General features: G+C 61.1%; 8 protein-coding genes across 8 annotated transcripts; 4 read left to right on the top strand and 4 right to left on the bottom strand.

The window, feature by feature from the left end:
• Positions 1–41: 41 nt before the first annotated feature.
• RHTO_03311 (programmed cell death protein 2) lies at positions 42–4,250 on the top strand (the record flags this gene model as incomplete). The annotated part of the gene is made up of 15 exons (XM_016416982.1): positions 42–131; positions 198–378; positions 461–773; positions 839–1,074; positions 1,142–1,285; positions 1,345–1,462; positions 1,522–1,612; positions 1,675–2,197; positions 2,263–2,582; positions 2,645–3,214; positions 3,276–3,462; positions 3,525–3,641; positions 3,699–3,831; positions 3,889–4,009; positions 4,068–4,250. The coding sequence occupies 15 exons, from the start codon at positions 42–44 to the stop codon at positions 4,248–4,250; spliced, it is 3,327 nt and encodes a 1,108-aa protein (XP_016271511.1).
• Positions 4,251–4,374: 124 nt separating this feature from the next.
• RHTO_03310 (uncharacterized protein) lies at positions 4,375–6,106 on the bottom strand (the record flags this gene model as incomplete). The annotated part of the gene is made up of 7 exons (XM_016416981.1): positions 4,375–4,467; positions 4,529–4,979; positions 5,047–5,239; positions 5,297–5,389; positions 5,448–5,775; positions 5,833–5,883; positions 5,948–6,106. 7 exons carry the CDS (start codon positions 6,104–6,106, stop codon positions 4,375–4,377), a joined length of 1,368 nt encoding a protein of 455 aa, XP_016271510.1.
• Positions 6,107–6,397: 291 nt separating this feature from the next.
• On the bottom strand, positions 6,398–7,061 carry RHTO_03309 (vacuolar fusion protein Mon1; the record flags this gene model as incomplete). The annotated part of the gene is made up of 3 exons (XM_016416980.1): positions 6,398–6,500; positions 6,574–6,748; positions 6,896–7,061. The coding sequence occupies 3 exons, from the start codon at positions 7,059–7,061 to the stop codon at positions 6,398–6,400; spliced, it is 444 nt and encodes a 147-aa protein (XP_016271509.1).
• A 224-nt stretch (positions 7,062–7,285) lies between these two features.
• On the bottom strand, positions 7,286–8,006 carry RHTO_03308 (phosphogluconate dehydrogenase (decarboxylating); the record flags this gene model as incomplete). Its single annotated transcript, XM_016416979.1, has 4 exons — positions 7,286–7,398; positions 7,468–7,638; positions 7,764–7,826; positions 7,964–8,006. The coding sequence occupies 4 exons, from the start codon at positions 8,004–8,006 to the stop codon at positions 7,286–7,288; spliced, it is 390 nt and encodes a 129-aa protein (XP_016271508.1).
• Positions 8,007–8,652: 646 nt separating this feature from the next.
• On the top strand, positions 8,653–9,571 carry RHTO_03307 (uncharacterized protein; the record flags this gene model as incomplete). Its single annotated transcript, XM_016416978.1, has 3 exons — positions 8,653–8,698; positions 8,830–9,008; positions 9,071–9,571. The coding sequence occupies 3 exons, from the start codon at positions 8,653–8,655 to the stop codon at positions 9,569–9,571; spliced, it is 726 nt and encodes a 241-aa protein (XP_016271507.1).
• Positions 9,572–10,158: 587 nt separating this feature from the next.
• On the top strand, positions 10,159–13,860 carry RHTO_03306 (MYB DNA binding protein; the record flags this gene model as incomplete). The annotated part of the gene is made up of 9 exons (XM_016416977.1): positions 10,159–10,723; positions 10,787–11,088; positions 11,152–11,715; positions 11,772–11,932; positions 11,991–12,113; positions 12,168–12,233; positions 12,295–12,528; positions 12,590–13,713; positions 13,778–13,860. The coding sequence occupies 9 exons, from the start codon at positions 10,159–10,161 to the stop codon at positions 13,858–13,860; spliced, it is 3,222 nt and encodes a 1,073-aa protein (XP_016271506.1).
• A 123-nt stretch (positions 13,861–13,983) lies between these two features.
• RHTO_03305 (clathrin binding protein) lies at positions 13,984–16,892 on the bottom strand (the record flags this gene model as incomplete). Its single annotated transcript, XM_016416976.1, has 13 exons — positions 13,984–14,165; positions 14,225–14,321; positions 14,378–14,504; positions 14,564–15,211; positions 15,283–15,496; positions 15,556–15,634; positions 15,710–15,949; positions 16,005–16,250; positions 16,311–16,352; positions 16,419–16,443; positions 16,512–16,578; positions 16,648–16,745; positions 16,846–16,892. The coding sequence occupies 13 exons, from the start codon at positions 16,890–16,892 to the stop codon at positions 13,984–13,986; spliced, it is 2,112 nt and encodes a 703-aa protein (XP_016271505.1).
• Positions 16,893–17,006: 114 nt separating this feature from the next.
• On the top strand, positions 17,007–18,560 carry RHTO_03304 (18S rRNA (adenine1779-N6/adenine1780-N6)-dimethyltransferase; the record flags this gene model as incomplete). The annotated part of the gene is made up of 9 exons (XM_016416975.1): position 17,007; positions 17,070–17,181; positions 17,265–17,303; positions 17,368–17,379; positions 17,452–17,613; positions 17,682–17,775; positions 17,893–18,288; positions 18,347–18,453; positions 18,518–18,560. Coding segments are annotated over 9 exons (966 nt in total).
• Positions 18,561–20,000: the final 1,440 nt, after the last annotated feature.

The raw sequence follows: 20,000 nt of genomic DNA, 5'->3' as shown, positions 1-20,000 counted from the left end.
CAGCTTGAGGTCGTTCCCTTCGGCTCACCCACCCGCTGGCCATGGCAGGGCTCAACGCGGAGCAGCAGACTGCCTTTCAGACGCTGCTCGAGTTCGGCTGCGCGGAGACGGACGCACGGAAAGCGGTCCTGGTGCGCCATGGTCATCCCGCCTGAACAATCCTCGCGCAAGCTAACACGCTTGTGCGGCTGCTGCAGCGCTTCGGTGGGAATGTCACGGCTGCTGCGAACTGGATCTACGATGGCGCGGTCGAAGGACCGGCTGCGACGGACGACGACGCTCCCCCTCCCCTCATCTCGACCGACGAGGAGCTCCCGCACCCCTCGACACTCGGTCAGCCACCACCATATCCTGGACCGGAGCTACCTCCTTTCGGACGTGCGTTGCGAGACGCTCAACCTTGTCGGCGATTTGGGCGCCAAGCTGACTGCCTCTTCCTTCTTTGCCGCACATCCAGCAGCTGCACCCGCTGTCGAACAGAAGAACCTGATCGACTTGACGAACGACGATGAACCTCCTCCCACCTTTGCCCTGCCTCGCCTCCTTCCCGCTCCTCACCCTTCGCCGACTCTCGGTCCTTCGAACCCTCCTACCAGCGGCGAGGCCGACCTAGGCAAGGCGATCAAGGCGTCGCAAACGGCCGCAGACGATCAGGATGCCGAACTCAGCAAGGCGATCAGTTTGAGCATGGCGTCGTTGGGAAGTACAGACGAGCAGGCTGTCAGCGAGGTCGAGAAGATCAAGCCTGAGGACCGGATTCGCGATGGGAACAGGTGCGACACCTCCTTCGAACGCCGCCATCTTGTCCGCTCCAACAGTGCTTTGCTTGCGCTCGCAGTCCACCCGTACTTCGAGCGACCTCAGCCTTCATGTCCGGCCTCGCCGCATTCCTCCAAGCCCTCTACGCCGTTCCCTCGTTTCGCAACGCCATCCTCTCCTACCGCCTGCCCGAGAATCGACAGCACGAAGGCCTCGCAGTGGCGGACTTTAAGGACTACTGGAAGGGGGACGCCGGGATCTCGAGTTTGGGGATGCCGATTCCTGTTGATGGAGAGCAGGAGAATCGCTTCACGCGTAAGTGTCTTCAGCACCTACCCCGAATGTCTAAACATTGGCTGATCTCCGGATTCCTTTCACGCAGGTCTCGTCGCCTTGCAACGACTCTTCGCGCTCATGACTGAGACGAAGCGCTCCTTCCTCCACATCACCGAAGTCGTGCGAGCTTTCGGCTTACGCGAAAGCGATTTCAAGCAACCGGGCGGAGCATGGGTGTACAAGGTCTTGGGTGCGCCTTGCGTTTGCTACCCTAGATGATTGGCGGATCTGACTTTGTCTCGATCGCAGAGGTGCATTCGACGATTGTCGACGACTTGCGGCTTGCGGCGGGCGAGGAGGCGCAGTACCGTCTGTCGCAGGGCGTATCACCAGAAGAGGCGGAGCAGTATGAGCAGCAGGCCACGAGGTGCGTCTGGCCCGCATTCTATAGCCCTCAGGTCCAGCTTGACGCGTCGCCCCATGCAGCCGCTTCATCTTCCGCGGCCGCGTCGTCACGGCGAACGAGCATCTCGGCGCGCCTTTGCCTCCGAACGACGACGATGTGCTCTCGAATCCTGTAGGAGCCGCCGCACTTCTCCTCTTATCCCCATTGAGGCTGATTTCCTTTTCGCCGACCAGCGCCTCTCGCTCCCCCTAAATCCTTCCGCCGACCCTCCCGAAGACCTCTTCCGACTCCTCGACAAACAGCTCATCACGTCGAACGGCAGCGACACCTTGCTCCACCTCCTCACCCAAGTCCCCACCGTTCTATTCTTCCACATCGACCGCATCACGAACGTCACCTCGCTCGACTCCTTCGGTTCCGGCAATAACGGCTTGCAAAAACGGGTCTTCCGCCCTACTCCGACTGGAAAGGAAGACGTATGGCTCGATCGGTACTGGGTCAAGAACCGCGTGCGGATACATGAGACGAGAAAGGAGATCGCGAAGCTGGATGCTGAGCTGGATGAGGTCAAGAAGCAGAGGAAGGCCGTTGTCGTTACGGAGGACGGGAAGGACTTCCAGGAGCTTGTTCGAACAACGGTGGAGTACTGCAGGAGTGCGAAGGCGGAAGCGGGGAATGTCGAGCGGGAGGAGCGGCAGAAGCGGATGCGGGAGGATTGGGAGAAGGTCGAGGAGGAACTGAAGCAAGCTGTCGATGGTGCGTCTGCTCGCTTCACAAAACTGTTTGACGCCGTCGAACTGATGCTGCGCATACGGTGGCAGCCTTCGACACGCAGATTGCCGACGTCAGCCTGCGGATCGCCTCAGCTTTCGAATCTCCCGACATGCACAAGATCGGCCCCTACCGTCTTACCTCGTTCGTCGTCCGCAACGGTCTAAATGGACGAGGAACAGCGTGGTCAGTTGTTTGTGACGACGAGGGAAAGTGGTGGCGGACGGGTGACCTCGACAAGGAGGAGGTTTCGCTTGAGGAGGCGCTGGGCGATCCGAGCGGCCTGATGATGGATGCCGGCTCGACGTTCTTCTTCTACTCGAAGGTCGAAGAAGCAGAGGCGGAAGTCGAGGTCCCTCCGCATCTCAAGGTCAGTTCTCGCGCGCTTTCGCTTGTCAGACTGTTCAGCTCACGATCCCGCCGCGCTCGCAGAATGCCGCTACTCGCGACAACATCGAGTTCGCCTCGACGTTGCCCGAGTCGCACGCCGACGTCGTCGCCTCTTGGAACCTCCCGCCTCTTTCGTCCCTCGAGCCCGAAGCGATCCAGATCCCGCTCGGCGAGACGGCAGACGACGACACCGATACCGTCAAGGACATCTCGCTCGACAGCCCGCCGCCTGACGATGTCATGATTGACGAGAAGGCTGCGAGCGAGGTCGACACGCCCATGTCGCTCGAGGAGTCACAGCAGGTCGGCGAGGTCCCGGCGATGCATTTGCGAGGCGGCGCAACGATCGAAGATGATGACGGTCAGGAGGACAGCGTCGAGCTCGACGAAGTGGACGAAGACGAAGAGAGCGATTACGACGATGAGATTGACGAGGACGAAGTCGAGCTGGGACTCCTGCAGCCGATGCCGGAGAAGAAGGAGGACTGGGACATCGACTATGCGGTCGGCAAGATCGGAGGAGTGCCGAGGTGGCTCGACCCGCGATCCCCTCTCACACCCGAAGATGTTGAGTGCGGGGCGTGCGGCAAGACGATGTCGATGCTCCTCCAGGTGCGTCAGCGTTGCGCAGCAGTCTCACCCCCCGATTGTACTGACGCAATCTCGCGAACAGGTCAATTCGCCGGATGACACCCGCCCTCACGCTGCCGCTCGCTCCCTCTATGTCTATGCTTGCCGCACGACCGGATGCCTCGCCAAGAACGCCTCTCAAGCGGTCCGTGTCTGGAGGACACAGATGGAGAGTCCCAACGCGTTCTTCCCGCACACGGAGGAGACGCTGAAGGAGCGTGCAAGACTTGGTGAACTCGCATAATCCTCTCGATCCCTTGAACGCTTCAGCTGACGTCTCTCTCACCTGCAGAGGATGCGCTCGACGCCGCGACTGCACTTGCGACCGCGCCCCCGTCTTCGGCAAAGCCTTGGCCAGAGTTCGACATCGCCGCCGAGCCCGAACCTTACGAGGAGTCCTATCTGCCTTGTACGCCCCTTCATCTCGGTCGATCTGTTTCTCACGCTCACAGCCTGCTCTCGACAGCGGAAAACGCACCTGCAGCCGAAGCAGAGGAGGGAACGGAGGATGCGGCGGCGACAGACACCAAGACCGGCGTCGACTCCGCCTTCCTGCACTTCCAGGAACGGATAGAGCGCGAGCCGAAGCAGGTCTTGCGGTACGTGCAAAAGTGCGCTGCTCACTCGCGAAAAAGCTCAACCGTTCCGCCTCGCAGCTTCTACCGTTTGCCCGGCATCGAAGACCCGCAGCCTCTGTGGGCGAGCGAAAACAAGATCCGACCAGAGCAGGTCCCGACCTGCGAGCTGTGCCGCGGCGAGCGCAAGGTCGAGTTCCAGGTTTGTCTACGCGCCGCGCCTTCTGCCGACGGGTCGAGCTGACCTTTCTCATCCGCAGATCTTGTCTACCCTCCTCACCTCCCTCGACGACGACTCATTCGACTTCGACTCGATCCTTGTCTACACTTGCGCGAACCACTGCCCGATCCCGCCTCGCGAAGGCGGCAAGACAGGATGGCAGGTCGAGTGCGCGTTCAAGCAAGACTTTGCGGCGGCGGGCGTCAAGTTTGGGCGGCGATGACAGGAGGGTCCTAGCATGGGCGGAAGGAGGCTCGGCTCCGTTGTAGCTTGTTGACCGCTGTACTCGTGCTTGTAACTCTGCGCATTCTCCGAAACTCTGCTGCTGCAACGCAATGCATGCGAGTCTAGTCTACAACAACAAGTCCGCCGCTCTCGACAACCTCGCCCCATATCGCATCGAGGACGTTCAGGAAGATCTGCGCCCGCTCGAGCGCAACCTGGCGAGAGAGGAGAGTCAGCGCCGCCTCAGCCGGGAATTCTACCGACGCTTCAACGCACCTGGTAATCGTAGTGCGTCCCGTCGTAGCTCACAGCTCCGTCCGTGACGTTGTACCACTGCAACATCGTCCAGCCGCCATCGATACTCCCCTCGGGACTGACCTCCTCGAGCGCCGCAAGCATCTCCCGATTGTACTTCTGCGTGACCTCTGGCCCTTGTATGCCGAGCCACTGCACTGGCTTGTTGGGCGGCACGGCTGGGTAGCCGGAGAAGAAGGGAATGGGTCGAGGGATCAGAGCGGAAGTGTTGCGGATGAAGGGGGAGATGTGGACAGCGAGCGTCGCGTTAAAGTCCCATTGGTAGTGGATGCCAGTCGCCTCGACGAAGATGGGAGAATAGCGTCGACGATCGGGAGGGAGTTGGTCGATGAAGCGATGCCAGCTGTCGAGAAGAGGGGTCGCATAGTCGGGCTCGTTCTCGCCGTCGCGTCGCTCGTGCGTGAAGCGCCAGCTGTCGGGGTCATCGTCATTAGTCAGGCGAGCAGAAAATGGCCATTCTGGACGGTGGGCGGACGCACACCAGGTCGTACATAACAAACGGTTGTTCCGGGCAAACGTGCGCGAAGTCGAGCGACGTGAGAATCGAGTGGTCCTTGCAGAAGGTGCCGTTCGTGAATATGCGGGTTCCTTGGCATCCGTCTTTGTGCGCGTAGACGAGATCAAGGCTGTTCGCGAGGAGCATGAAGAGGCCTTGTGCGAACTGCCGCATGACTGCAAGTATCGCTGTGTCAGCTGACCAAACAGAGACGCGTGAGGTGGAAGGCGCACGAGAGTCGCCGCGATTGTAGATCCCGCCAAAAGCCGAGACGAGGTCGCAAGTCTCGCGAGGAGAGAAGGTGTGAGGCGGCGGGCATCCATCGACTGCGTTGCGCTCGATGATCAGCAACACCATCTCGTCCACTATGGAAAGCCCGCGTACGGTCGAAGGAGAAGTCGAAGGTGTCGAGGTGGATGTCGTTCGGGTCCAAGCCTTCGGGATGAGCGTAGACCGTTCGAGAAGCTCCGTCCGGCCTAATACGAGACCTTGCGAGCGATGCGACCAGTTGCGTCGAGTTGCACCCTTTGCCGTGGTAAAAGGGGCCGAAATGGCGAGAACCTACACGGGTTGGAGGAGGATTTGGATGTCGAAGTCGGTAGAATTGTCGGAAAGGCTCGCGAGGAGCGTGGTAGATGGCGATCGCGGCGGTGATTGCGACGAGGAGAGCGGCAAGGAGGGCCATGCGAGTCGGGCGCGAGAGGGACGGGGACTGGGGGAAGTCGAGAGGGTGAGCGGCAACTCGGCGAAAGGGCAGGAACAAGCGCACTGGTGAAGTCGGAAGCAGGTCGTTTGTTTCAGACGGTGATGCGTCTTCGGGCTGCAGGGATACGCCGGTTAGCGGTACGCTCGACGAACTGAAGAATCAAGAGGTGGAGACTCACCAAGCCGTCCTCGTCCTCTTTCGCCGCTAGCGGGACATACTCGACGCCTCCCGCCCCCTTCTGCGCCCTGCCCTGCCATCGAGCCAGCGGCGCCGTCCACTTCGCCAGCGTTTCTTCGTCGTTCCCGCCTCGGGACCGCTGGCGGAGATGGGAGGTCATCTAGCGAGTCTGCAGCCCGCAGGCTCCGCCGAACCGTAGTAGAGAGAATCTTCGGCTTCTAGCAAGTCAAAGAAGCCAGCACGAGCGATGTTGCGAGCAGTGAGGAGGCGAAGAGCAGGTCGCGGCGGCGACGCGACTTTGCTGCGCCCCGCCTGTCCTTCCCTGGATTCATTTCTCTGCAGCGCAAGCCAGAGCATACGAGCGCGGATCCTGCAGCGGACAGCAGCATGGTCGAAGCGCCAGACGGAAGTGCGAATGCAAGGCCATGCAAGAATTGCCCCCTCCGATAATCTACCGCTTCACCCGCACGCCATGCTGAATCTTCGGTCCCCATCCGCGGAACTTCTTCTTGGGCTTCGGAGGAATGGCAACGACGGCCGGGTTGAATCCTTGCCTGCGCGAGACGCATGAGAGACGAAAGTCAGCATCCCCATGAGAAGGAGGATCCGCACGACCACGCTGCATACCTGTACTTCTCCAGCAGCCACAGGCAGTACTTGGACTGCTTGATAGTCATGCCCGCTTCCCGCAACTCCGCGCCCGACTTGGTGAACAGGTCCTCCCAGCTGCCAACCTTCTCCGCGAACTCCTCCAACCCGCGCTTCGAGACGGCGAGGAGGCTGACCGGGTCCTTGAAGTCGCCTGTGAGCCGTAAGACAATCTGTCAGCATCCCTGAGAGCTGCGAGGAGGGGTGCCTGCGAGGACAGCCAGCGCTCGACGAGGAGATCCACCAGAGACGTCCACAACTTCTGCCGACGTTCACCCAGCACAGAAAGACGTAGACGCACCCCTCGGTTCCGGCACGCGCCTTTCGTGCGGCACAGACGCCTGTGCGTGGAGCGCTCGCCGAGAGATCCAGGGGTTTGCGATGGAGGCGGCAGCGGGACGAGCGAGGGCGGCGCGCGGCGTGAGGGCTGCTCGCAGGCAGGTACAGGGTGCTTGGAGGCGGTTCATGGTGGTGGCAGCGGTCGCCAGAGGTGTGGTCACGAGAGGTGGTTTTGGTCAGGGGAAGGAGACGAAGATGTGAAGAGTCGGCTTCTGCAAGTCGCTCCGGGCAGTCGGCAGGCAGTGATAGCGGGCTGATAATGTAGTGATATTGACAGCTGGGCAACAGGAAATCCAGCACGAGACACCGAGACGACCACCGCTGTTCCTCCTCCTCGACCCACGCTTTCCGCTCATGCGGGCTTCCACTCCTTGTGATGCAGCCTCTTCTTCGGCTCGAGCTTGTGCTCGTGGCAGACGTCGTAGTTGTGCGTGCCGAACAGGTCCAGTTCCGCCTCTTCGAAGTCTGGGAGCGAGAACCGGACCGGCGTCAGCTTCCGTAGACTCCGACGTACAGCAAGGGAGAGCGACGCACAGGTGGCCAACAACTCAGTGCCCTCCATCTTGACATACTCGCTACTTGCGGAAAAGGCGGAAGCGACTGCGTCCATCTCGATGGAGAAAGCGACGACCTCCTTGAGCGCGTCGAACGTCCCGGCGAGTTCTTCCGCCTCCTTATTGTCGAGGAGAATGTTGCTGAGGTTGGCTGGAGGCGGTTGGCGTCTTGGAAGAGACGGACGATGTGGAGAGATGTGATGATGCAGCCTCCGCGCCCTGCGACCGTACGTGCGTTAGCTCAGACTGGGTTGGCGAGAGGCGAGGCAGACGCACAGATCTGGACGACCGTCTCCATCAAGACGTCAACTGCTGTCGACGCTCCGACTCGGTAGGGAGCTGCGAACGGTCGAAGGTGAGCGAGCCGGACTCCCCCAGCTTCTCCAACACTGAGTCCGCTACTTTCCCATGCAGCAACGACAATATGAAGATCCCCTCCTCTCCTTGTCGACGTTGTCCTTCTCGACGTCGTAGACCGAGACGCTGCAGCGAGCCTTGGGTGAAAAAGAGGCAGGCCATGGCTCCTTCCATCGCCCCGACACCAATGAACGAGGTAGGGCTAGTCGTGCGGTGGCATGGCAAGCGTGTGGGCGTGCGTCTTGAGCGGTACAGCGTATCGAAAGTAGGCAGAGTGGAGAGGCAGAGGTGAGAGGCGGACGGTCGTCACCAGGTCGCGTCGGCAGAGGCGCGAGGCAGTACGCGAGGTGGGAGCTATACGTAGCCTCAGTCCTTGTGTAGCAGCAGCATCAAGTGCGTGCGCTGCCTCGAGCGAGTCGTCTCCTCCGTCTCGATGAGCGAGTGAGCCTCAGTGGGACATAGTGAGCAGGGTCGAAGAGGGGCGATAAACCGGGTCGGGCGAGCGACACGGCGAGTCGAGCGGTGTAGCAGTCGAGGGTTTCGTCCCTGTGCTGCCAGCTAGGAGCACGCAGCTTCCAACAGTCGAGAGGGAGGGAGAGCAAGACGACGAGGTCTTGGCGGCGGTCGGGCGACTTGTTTGTTTTCGAGTGTTCCTTCTGCGTTGGGCAAGTTCCGCTCGAAGGAGAGCCACCTGCCCTTCCGAGCGATCCCCCGAAAAGCATTCATGCACCTGGCCTGCGCTCACCTTCATCCCCCTCGTCCTCGCTCCATCCCACGCTCGTTCACCAGACACACACACACACTCGCTATGCACGCACTCGCACTCGCTGCTGCCTCCTTCACCGCCTTCGCAGGTTCGTCATCTCCCCCGCGCTTCACGAACGCACACGCCGTCGCGCGTACACAAACCGCCTCCGCTTCTCGCTGCGAGGCGCGCACAGCCATGCGCTAGAACAGTTGGACTGACACTCGCCGTGTTCTGCAGGCTTCACCGCCGCCCGCCCGGGTAACGACGTCCTCGTCGCTCACGCCGTCCGCTCGCTCGCCAAGCGTGCCGGAACGTCGCCCACCTCGTCGTCATCCTACCTGAGCGAGATCTTTGGCATGGTCACGACCCAGTGCCAGTCCACCTGCGGCGCTAGCTTGCAGGACTTGACCGTTTGCGTTCGCATTCCTCGGACTCTCCGGCGGCATGAAGGCTCACTCTCGCCTCGTTCCGTCCCCAGAGCTGCTCGAACATGACGACCCAGGCAACCATTGCCGCCTGCGCCTGCTCGTCCGTCACCCTCGGCGACCTCCGCTCCTGCTCGTCCTGCATCTCGACGACCACGAAGTCCGACTCAAATGCCACCAATGTCGTCTCCTCCTACAACTCGTACGTCGACCTCTGCACGCAAGAAGGTCTCGCTACCGTCACCGGCACCGTCGAGGTCGGCGCCTCGACCAAGGCCATGTCGCGCGCCGCCAGCACTGTCTCCGTCACCTCGATCCCCTCGTCCCTCGTTACCTACAACCCGTCCTCGAAGCCCGCTTCTACCGCCACCGTCCCCTCGCTCGTCGCCACGGGATCTATCGCCTCGTCTGCTCGCGTCGCGGCAGCCAGCGGCAGCATCTCGGGCTCGGCGGCGTCTGCGACTCCCAGCAAGACTTCTGGCGCCGGACGGACCGCCATGTCGGCTGCGGCAGGTCTCCTTGCCGTCGCTGCGGGCATGGTCGTCGTCGCCTGAGCGGCATGAACCCTACACATCGCCGGCGTGCGATTAACCCCCTCCTTCCGCCTTTCAGATTCTTTCGCCCGGTCCAGTATCCTTAGAAACAGGTTCGCCTAGACGCGCGAACCCTTTGTATCCTTCTCCCCTTTCTCCGGCTCCCTTTCTGTGCCATCTCTTTACAGCGTTCCGGCTGGTGCCGAGTCGCTCCTCCCCCTTCCGTCCCCTCTCCCCGCCGCCCGCCTATTCCCCGTATCCTCCTGACCTATAGTCCGCCTTGCTGACGTCCTGTGGAGGTCGACGGGCGGGCGGAACGGAGACCTGCCACGCCCTCCTTGTTACAATACCCCTACCTACCTATCGTTCTATGTTCCCCTTCTCTATTAGCGCTCTCTCTGGCTGCAACCCGCAGGATCCGGCCTTCGCTTCTAAAGAGGCATTCGCAGCGCCTGGAGAGGGAGAAAGCAGCGGAAGTCGCTCGTCGACCATCTCTCAACTTCGCAAGTTGACATCTCCCTCCGACTATTCACATCATCCCGCTCCCAGCCTACCAGACAGCTCGCAGACCATCAGAAACAGCTCAGACGCGCCCTGCACTTGCACCCATGTCCGGCCTCTCGCCCACGAAGCGCGTAACATCCTCATCAGTCCGCCCTCTTCCAGCGACCGCTCCCCGCCCCCAGCCCACCGCGCCACGCATGTTTACGAGCGCAAACACATCCCCTCGTTCAGTTGGACGGACACCCCGCGCGTCCCTCGCAGCAGTCTCCGCCCCTCATTCCGTTCAGCACAACAACAACAACCCCTCCGAGCGTCTGTCAACACTCGCAACTCCCGCCGCCCAGCTTGCGCATTCGTCCCGCCGCGCACCGTTGACGCCTGCTACGACCTCGGCCGTGACGCGGAATGCGCAGCTCGTCAGGACTCCGGCGACTATTCGGGCGCAGGCGAGGTTGGCGAGAGGAGGAGCGTCGGGGTGGAGGGCGAGTCTGACGCATGGTGGAGCGGACGAGGCGAGGAGGCAGTTGGAGGCGAGGAGAGGGTTGGTGCAGGAGTCGGCGGTTGATGCGCTCGAGAGGTTGTTGATGGTTGGGAGGGACGGAGTGGGTGAGGATAACGGCGACTGGACGATGGGCGAGGATGATGAGCGGCTGTATGAAGCCTTCGAAGGTGCGTCTGGTACCGTCCAGGACCTTTGAATGCCGGGGAAATGCTAACACTCGTTCCTTGCAGCCATGAAGAAGGCGCATCTCTCGTCAAGCGTCTTCCTCGACACCTCGGCCCTCGCCAGCGCATTCCCCAACGAAGTCGTCGACAGCACTTCGCCGCTCAACTCGCTCGCTCGGCTATCGAACTTCACGACCTTCCTCCACCTCGTTCTCTCGTCGCGACCGGACCCTGCGACGGGAGTCGCTAACCGTGCGGGAACTACTAGTCTCAAGCAGGCGACGGAGGCGCTGCTGCGGCATGTCAAGCCGTTGGAGGAACCGGTGGACGACAAGGCGTTGGAGCTGCTGATCGACCTCAAGACGCAGGTTCGTTTGGCTTCTTTCAGGCTGTGCTTGGTCGTAAGTTGAGCCAATATCGCGACTCTGCAGACCTTCATTGCCACAGCGTCGCTCTCGCGCACCCCGATCGACCCGAAACCGTTCTTCTCATCGCCGCTCGCTTCACACCTCCCGCCCTCCAGCTCCATCGCCATGACCGACCGCGCCGCAACCATCAAATTTCAGGCGGCGCAATCGAAGCGTGTTCAGCTCATCCTCGACACCGGAAGCGATTGGGCGGCGCTCAGGACGTTGTATAGGTGGGAAGAGACTGCCCGCCATGCGCGAGACTGGGTTGAGGAGATGCTCGGGAGGAGTGGGCTTAGTGGTGTGGCGGAACGGAGTCTCGGCAGTGGTGGAGCGACGAGCGAAGGCGGACACGTCGAGGAGGACATGCTGTCTGCGGACGAGACCGGCGGAGCTGGGTTAGACGACGAGAATCGCGGCGGACTGGCGAACAGTTCGGCTCAGGCTGAAGGCACTCCGGACGATGAGCGGGTGGACGAGACCGAGAGCGAGGAGCCGGAGCAGGCGTACGATACCGCTTCAGAGGATGAGGATGGCGAGGAGGACCAGCTCGCAAGCGCTTCCGCTTCGGCTGATGGAGATCAGCAGGTTCGTATCGGTCTCACTGCTGTACCCCGAAGGAGCTCACTCTTTCGCACCCGCAGGACGCCGCCGAACTCGAGCAGGACGACGAAGACTTCGATGAGCAAGACCAAGACCCGCTTTTCCTCGAGGCTTCGTCTCAAGACGAGAGTGCTCGAGTGGCGCAACAGCTCGGCGTCGGTGCTGTGCGAGATGTCGCGGAGTCTGTCGCTGCGGCCGTCAGGTGCGAGCGCTTTCCGCATTCACATCACCGTTCCTTTAACTGAGAAGACCACTCACAGTGCGCAACTCGCCGACCGCGCCGACTCGCTTGTCGACCTCATGACCCTGCCTGGTGCGACGGATCCGGATCTGCAAGGTCCGAAACAGACGATGGTCGAGGGAGAGACGGTTGCGACTTTCGTGTGAGTCCCGTCTTTCCTGCAACGCAGCCGCAGCGCTCATGCCGTTCTTCGCAGTACGGAGGTGTCTGATCGCGCGGACGAACTCGCCGCCATGCTCGACACGCAGACGAACGGCCAAGAGTGGGTTCTCGTCTCTCTTGACCGCCTGCTTCCGAGTTGCTGACAGACGCTTTCGACGCAGCCTCAGCGAATCGCTCATCGACGAATTCCTCGTGCTTGATCAGGAAGTCGGTCCTGCTGCCGCGACACCTCGGCCCGCTACGCCGGCATCGTCCATCCTCGCCGAGCAGCAACAAGCATCGCCGACTCCACGTCCGGCAAAGGAGCGCCCGCGGCTGCTCCAACCCGCCGCTGAGCCCAGTCGCCTGCGATTCGGTGCCGGCAACGTTCTCGTGAGGACGAACGAGCCTCGGGCGTGAGTTCGGACGGCATTCCCTCAATGTCGACTTCGCATGCTGATGTCTGGTTCACGCCAGGCAACGATCATTGCTTGAACGACAAGCGGACGCCGAGAAGATCGCCTTTGACTCTCAGTCGCAGTCCGCCTCACCTGCTCCGCCGCCGCCCAAGAAGTCGAAGTCGAAGTCAGCTAGCTCGAAGGGCAAGGGGAAGGCAGTCCCATCTCCGTTGTCGCCAGAAGGCGCTCGCTCGGCTCAGCAGGATCTTGCCTCGCCCGAGCGAGACGTGCAGCAGTCGCCCTCGCTCGAACAGACGGACGACCTTTCGACACAGCAGCAATCTGTCGCGGGTCCCTCGGCCTTCTTCCCCGAGAACGACTTTTTCGAGAACGAGTTCGGCGGTGGAGGCAGCGAATTCGGCGGCGAGGACGCTGGGCTGGAGGGAGGCGAAGGAGGCCTTGACTTCGCCGGCGCATACAGCGTCGACGGTCGCGGCGAGCGGGACGCTTTCATCGGAGTTGACGATGCGACAGGCCGGCGGTCAGCTACCGATCGCGAAGTTTCGCCCCGAGCAGATCGCAGTCGGGCCAAGGGCAAACAGCGTGCAACGTACGACGCCGAGGAACCGTCCGCCCAGGCTCGCGTTGCTATCTTCAAGGCGGCCGGTCGCGCTGCGCCGACTTCCAGGCGAGCCGCGCAAGCCGCACGGCGGGAAGACGGATCGTCCGACTCCGACTCTACCGATGAGGATGTCCGGGAACGGCGGCGAGCTCGTCATCAGCGGCTGCAAGCGCGACAAGACGACGGGCCCAGCGGTCACAAACGCCGACGCTCGGAGGAGGTCTTCTCCGATGACGACGCGCCAGCTGCTCGCAAGCAGAAGACGTCGGGTCGGCATCAACGCTTGTCGTCCTCGCCTCAGCCACCGCCTAAGCCGAGTCAGTCTGGCAATATGTACGCCTTTGGGCGAAACGAGCCGGGAGGCAGGATCCCGTGGACGACCAAGGAGGAGCGGTTGCTGGAGAAGTTGCTTCAGTCGTACGGTTCGCACTGGGCGACGATGATGGAGCTGCATGGACCGAATGGCACGTCGACGCGCACGTTCCGACACAGGAACAACGTCGCTCTCAAGGACAAGGCGGTCAACATGAAGGTCAAGATTCTGCGGGCGGGCGGTACCCCTCCAGAGTGGATGAGCGTTGGCAAGTTCCTGTCTCGAGCTTGTCTGGCTGACGAACGGCGTGCTAACTCTCTGCGCTTGGACAGTCCACGTTCCGAAAAACAAGCTGCCGAAGACTCTGCCGCAGGGACCGCGTCCGAACGAGACGGACGACGAATCCTCCGAGTAGGCTGTCACGAGTAGTCTGCGTCTTGATCGACACTGTTGCAAAGCACGCGTCCGCTGAACTCGCATCTCTCGCACGGCTCGACAAGCGAGATCTGCGAAAAACGATGTTACAGGAATCGCGCGGCTAGAAAAGCAGGTCGTCGAGGTCGTTCTTCGGCGCAGGTGTGCCGCCGTTAGTCGTTGGTGGCGCCGGTGCAGATGCAAAGGGTGCGGGTGCGGGTGCGGCGGCGGGCGCGTCGAAGGAGAAGGAGGAAGATGCGGCGGCGGGCGCGGTGCCAGTCGAACCGCCAAAGAGACCGAGCAGGTCTGCAAGATGGCGCCAACGATCAGCTTCGAGTCGTCATCAGAAAATCGTGTGTGCGCACCGTCAAGCGGATTGGACGAGGCATTGTTGCCGGAAGGCGGCGCGAAGAGATCTGCGGAAGCGTCGCCCGCGGGCTCGTCGTCGTCAAAGTCGAGGAGCTGCGGACAGTCTGTCTGTCAGAGGCGCAGCCAGCTCGCTCGTAGACTCGACGCACGTTCTCAGCCTTCTGGCCCGCCGCAACCGTCGCCAGGGCGGTCTGGATGTGGTTGCCCTGCGGTCGCTCGCTCGTCGAGATCTGGTCGGCACCAAGTTTGCCGCCGGCGACGAAGGCCTGCACGGGCCTGCGGTCGAGCACGAGGTGAGCCTCCGACTACAGAGTAGTTGCGCAGGAGTGACGCACTTATGGTAGGCGGCGCTCAGCGCGCCCAGCTCGCTGATGAGCTCGTCGAGGAGTGCGGGAGGTACGGACGTCGTAGGCAAGCTGATAGGTGGTCGAGAGGCGAGTATGACGGCCTTGGCGACCTCGGTGTCGCTGCTGAGCAACCGCCACTGAATGTAGGCGCGGTCGCGGAGGTCGGCAGAGTCGGCAGTCTTCGTCGCGAGGGCAAGGACGCGCTGTACAAGCGCCTGCGCCTGTTCAGGTCGGTGGAGGAAGAGCTTGACGACGGCCGTGAGCGTCTGGAGCTGGACCTGGACCGGTTCGTCGGCGTAGGTGTCGAGGAACGAGCCAATGAGCTCGTCGGCGTTCTCGATCTTGTCCGCGTACTCGCCGAGGATCCAGATGAGGGACGCCTTCGCCTCCGGCTCATCGAGCTCGTCGAGCGAAGCGCACAAGGTCGGAATGATCCCCTCGTACCGTTGAGGATAGCGTCGGAAGATGTCCTTGATGACGACGATCGATTCCTGCACGACGTAACTGATCCGGGTCGAGATCAGGTCGAGCAGGACGTTGACGCAACGCTCCGCCGCTCCCTCGATCTTGACGGCGCACTGCCCGATGGCCCGAACCGCCTTGCGCACGAAGTCGACGTCGACCTCGGAAGCGTACCTATCCGACGTGTACAAGGTCGTCAGTTCGTTCACTTGCAGGGGACGCGGACGGAAGCGATGGCGACGCACTCCTTGAGTTCGCTGAGGAAAGTGTCGACGTTCTTCTCCGTCACGAGCTTGATCATGATCTCGAGCTTCTCGACCTTGACGTAGGGGGGGTCGTTGTACTTGCAGAAGAATACGCGCATCTCGTTCGAGAGCACGTCCGGTCGCTTCTGCAGGATCAGGTTGATGTTGCGCAGCGCGACCCACTGCACTTCCGGCGCCGACGAGACGAGCGTGACTGAGGGGTCGGCGCGATCAGCCGCTAGCATGGGAGCAGGTGAAGGCCGCCTGACGCACCGAGAGGAGGAGCCATCTTCCGCAAAATGTTCTTGACGAACTCTTCCCGGTGGACGTTCTCCATGTGGATCATGATGACCTGCTCGGAAGCGGATGTCAGCCCGCGTCGCGTTTCCAGTGAACGGTGCAGACTCGCCTTGATCGCCGCCAGCACGACACTGCCGTTCGCGTGCTGGAACTGCGGGATGACCCTCTCGCAGATGTGCTCCGCCTCCTTCTCGTCCTCGGCCTGATACCGCGCAACCGCCCCCATGATGGCTATCCGACCCCACTCCGTGCATTCGCCGAGCGCAATGAGCAGACGCGAGAGCGTCTGAGAGTCGAGCACAAAGATGGGCTCATCCTCCGCGGCTTCCTGAATCTCGGTGAGCGCGACGACAGCATTCGCCACGACCTTCACATCAGAATCGTCAGCTTGAGTCGCTTTCGAGGTTGTGTGGTGGACGTACCATCGGATTGCTGTCCGTGACCATCTCCTGCAACATCGAGACGAAGCCGTTCTCGACCGCGAGACTCGGCTTCATGTCGTAGAGCTTCATGACGCCGAGCGCCGCCGTCTTCCGCACGTAGGGGTTCTCGTCGCGCAGGCACTTCCGCAGAGGGTCGGCGATGTAGTCGAGGATCTTCTCCGAGCGCAACATGCCCATGGTACGGATCGAGAGGGCGCGGATGAGGGGATTTGGGTCTTCCGTGTCCTGTACAGTACTTTCATCAGCTGTTGTGCATCTGCGACGCTTGGGTGGCCGGGAGCATACCTTGACGAAGGTGTTGACGGCGAGAATGACGAGATCGGGTTGCTGTGGGAAGTATACGGCGTCGCTTGTCAGCTGAACATTCCGAGCGGGCTCGACAAAATTCCTCACAGTCTTCGCAAAGTTCATAAGGTAGCTGTAGGCCAAGAAGCGGGACGTCAGTCCGCTAGACTGGAGGACAGCGAGGAGGAATGGGCGACGTACAGATACACGAGCTTCTTCTGCTCAAGGTCGTCGGTCTGCATGTTCTTCAGGACGTCGGGGAAGAGTCCTGCGCGACAATAGGATCCTCAGCGCTCTGTAAAGCCCGCAAAACGACGTGTGGGGTGGGTGCGCGCACCTGAGACGTCCTTGCCCACAGTCATCGAAGCGATGACGCGCTTCGTTGCTTCGCGTCGTGTGTCTCGGTATTGACTGTTCAGATCGGCCCTCAATTCCCTGCCGGTCGTCGTAGAGGCGAGAACGGTCAGCGGGGAGTTGGTCGACGCAGCGAGGGCCGGCGCGCTCGAGGACGGTTGAGCTTGAGGAGGGGACGTACGCGTTCTCGCCACGCGCTCGCGGGCCCATCCTAGCTCGCGAAGCCATGCTGCCGTGTGTGGAAGAAAGAGCGAGAGGTGGAGCCGGTGTTGGAGGTGCGGGCGGGACTTGCGACAACGGCTCGCTCGCTCACGCACGTCTTGACTCGCGGACAGCTGAAACAGTGCGTGGCAGACTCTGCACCGCTGCTGTACGGTTCCCGCTGACACTGCGTTGCTTGAACAGTGCCGCGAGCCACATCCGAGCGCTTCAACCGCCAGCACCAGACGGCGCCATCCGCTGCATCCAAGCAGGACCGCCAGGCGGGTGGCAAGGGTGCTCTCAATCCCATTTTCAAGTGCGTGGCATTGGTATCGCGCCTCGACAGTGCCGCACTCGAGCTGACGGTCCCGTCTGCACCGCCTTTTCCTCGTCGCTCAGCACTGCTCAATTCGGCCAGCACATCCTCAAGAACCCGCTGTGCGTCTGATCAGAGCTCTGCAGCACTTCTGGAACGATCACGCTGACGGTCGGCCATCCTCAGCGTCGCGCAAGGGTTCGTCTCGCCTATGCTCGAATTCGACTCTCCTGAGCGCTGCGGCTGATGCCGGCTGTCCTGTCCCTGCAGCATCGTCGACAAAGCGAACTTGCGACCATCCGATGTCGTCCTCGAGGTCGGCCCCGGTACCGGCAACCTGACAGTGCGCATCCTCGAAAAGTGCAAGCAATGCACGGCGGTGGAGATGGATCCGCGCATGGCTGCGGAGCTTACGAAGCGTGTACAGGGAAAGTGAGTGCACACAAGTCGGGTAGTCGGGCGACTCTCGGCTGCTGACACAGCTCGTACTCGTCGACTAGGCCGGAGCAGCGGAAACTCAACATTATTGTCGGTGACTTTGTCAAGACGGACCTGCCGTACTTTGACGTCTGCATCTCCAACACGCCCTATCAGGTGCGTTCTCGCATTTGAGTTGTTGGTTGGGCGATTGGCAGGGCACGGGGAGCCTCGCATTGCTGGTCGTTGCAGGCGGTCTGGCGGCTTAAGCTAACCGCAGGCTCGCTCGCGCAGATCTCTTCGCCCATCGTCTTCAAGCTGCTCTCCCAGCAGCCCATCTTCCGCGTCGCCATCCTCATGTTCCAGCGCGAGTTTGCGATGCGTCTCGTCGCACGACCAGGCGACTCGCTCTGGAACCGTCTCTCAGTCAACGTCCAGCTGTACGCTAAGGTCGACCACATCATGAAAGTCGGCCGCAACAACTTCCGTCCTCCACCCCTTGTCGAGTCGTCCGTTGTCCGCATCGTCCCTCTCGACCCGCCTCCTCCTGTCGCTTTCGCCGAGTTCGACGGCTTGACGCGCATCGCGTTCTCTCGCAAGAACAAGGTCATTCGGGCGAACTTCCAGGCCAAGGGAGTAGAGCAGATGCTCGAGGCTAACTACAAGGCGCTGTGCGCGCAGCAGGAGAAGGTGCGCTGCCGTACTTTCCCTTGCTCTGGTGTACAAAGCTGACCTCCGGCGTCCCCAGATGATTCCCGACGACTTCGATGTCGGCAAGCTGCTCGAGCAGGTCTTGACGGAGAGCGGGTTTGCCGAGTCTCGGGCGTCGAAGATGGACGTCGACGACTTCCTCAAGTGCGCTCGCTTCCTTTCGCTCCGTCTGTGCCTCGCTTGCTGACTGTTGATGTCCGTCGCGCAGGTTGCTGACGTGCTTCCACAAGCATGGCATGCACTTTGCCTAGACATCTTCCGTTCTTCCTGGTGTTTCCGGGTCTGTGCCAGCTTCTGCTTGTCTGTTGTGCAAATATGCAATTCTCCAGCTTTTCCGTCGGGGCGGAAGCCTCCGTTGCGATAGACAGATGCGCCTGAGCCAGGCGGTGAGCTGAAAGGGGCGCGTCGTGACTGCGCAGACCGCTCGGGCTCCCTATATTGACGTCTCCTCGTTGCTCGAGGCGAGAGGGGCAGTCGAGCGGGCGTGCGTCTCCTCGGGAGGCAGGTTTTGGAGCGCATGAAGCTTCTCATAGCGCATAGCTGGATATAGATGCAGAACAAGGACGAGCACACACAACCAGCCCGTTTGGTCTAGGGGTATGATACCACATTCGGGCGTTCTCAGCCAGCCTGCTTAGCAGGTCAAGATCTTGTGGTGGCCGCCGGTTCAAATCCGGCAACGGGCCTTACCTTTTGCCTTCTGTAACAACAGCTTGGCTGTACCTTTTGCAGGTTCCACTGCTCACAATCACACCTGTGCAATTGACGCACACCCTTGGGGTTGCTGGTGCCCTTCCACACTCAATGGGTCAAGCACAGGCCACAGAGCCTTGCCTCTGCAAGAAAGGGAATGAGGCTCTCTTGCAAGAGTCAGTAGAACAGAGCTACATGTAGGAGTGGAGGTGTGTGCTACAACAGGCAAACCCTCCTGCGCTTGCTCTGGCAGTTGAGGGATACAGTACTGAGTGCAAGGCGCACCGTCCTCAGCGCAATGTGAGTACGTGCGACTGGCGGAGTTGGTGGCGGAGGGATGTAACGGGACCCATTGATACTGATTTGGGTCTAGTTCCAGAAGCAAGAGCGACAGTGGAGCAGAGCACTGAGGAGAGAAGAGGGAGAGAGTGAGGAGAGTGAGCTCTACGTCTCTATGAGCTAGATCAACCACCCAACAACAGTCTCATCATTTCCACTGCTGCAATCCTGCAATGACCGTGTCTGTTTGGCAGGCGGAGAGAGTCGAGCTGAACGATTCGAGCGAGAGAAGGTAAGGTCGAGGGTTGGGGTTGGGAGACTGAGCTTTGTAGTGTAGTGGTCCTTGCAATGGAGTGGCTTGGCGTTACACCGAGAGAGTTGAGGTGAAGAGCGGGTGTAGCATTGAGAAGCAAGATCCAAACAAGAGGAGTCCAGTCTACCATGCACATTACGACTCCTTTCCCACCTTTTCCTGGCTTGCCGGTCCCTATGATTGACCCAGCAAGCCAGTATAGGTGTGTATAATTGCCTGGAGAGGATATGTTTGTGCGAGGCGGCTGTATCCTCAAATGTCCGAGCAATCAATGTCAACATTGCCCTATAGGGCAACTGGGCAGCACAAGCAGCGCTGCTATCTGTACAGATGGTACTGCAGGGCACAGCACACATAATTGGAGGCTGACAGTGCCGCCCAGTACGCCAGCAGGCTTTGCCTTCAC

The sequence above is a fragment of the Rhodotorula toruloides genome (assembly GCF_000320785.1).
Source record: "Rhodotorula toruloides NP11 unplaced genomic scaffold Scaffold20, whole genome shotgun sequence".
In the NCBI taxonomy this organism is placed as follows: domain Eukaryota; kingdom Fungi; phylum Basidiomycota; class Microbotryomycetes; order Sporidiobolales; family Sporidiobolaceae; genus Rhodotorula; species Rhodotorula toruloides.
This window is presented reverse-complemented; position numbering and strand designations above follow the sequence as displayed.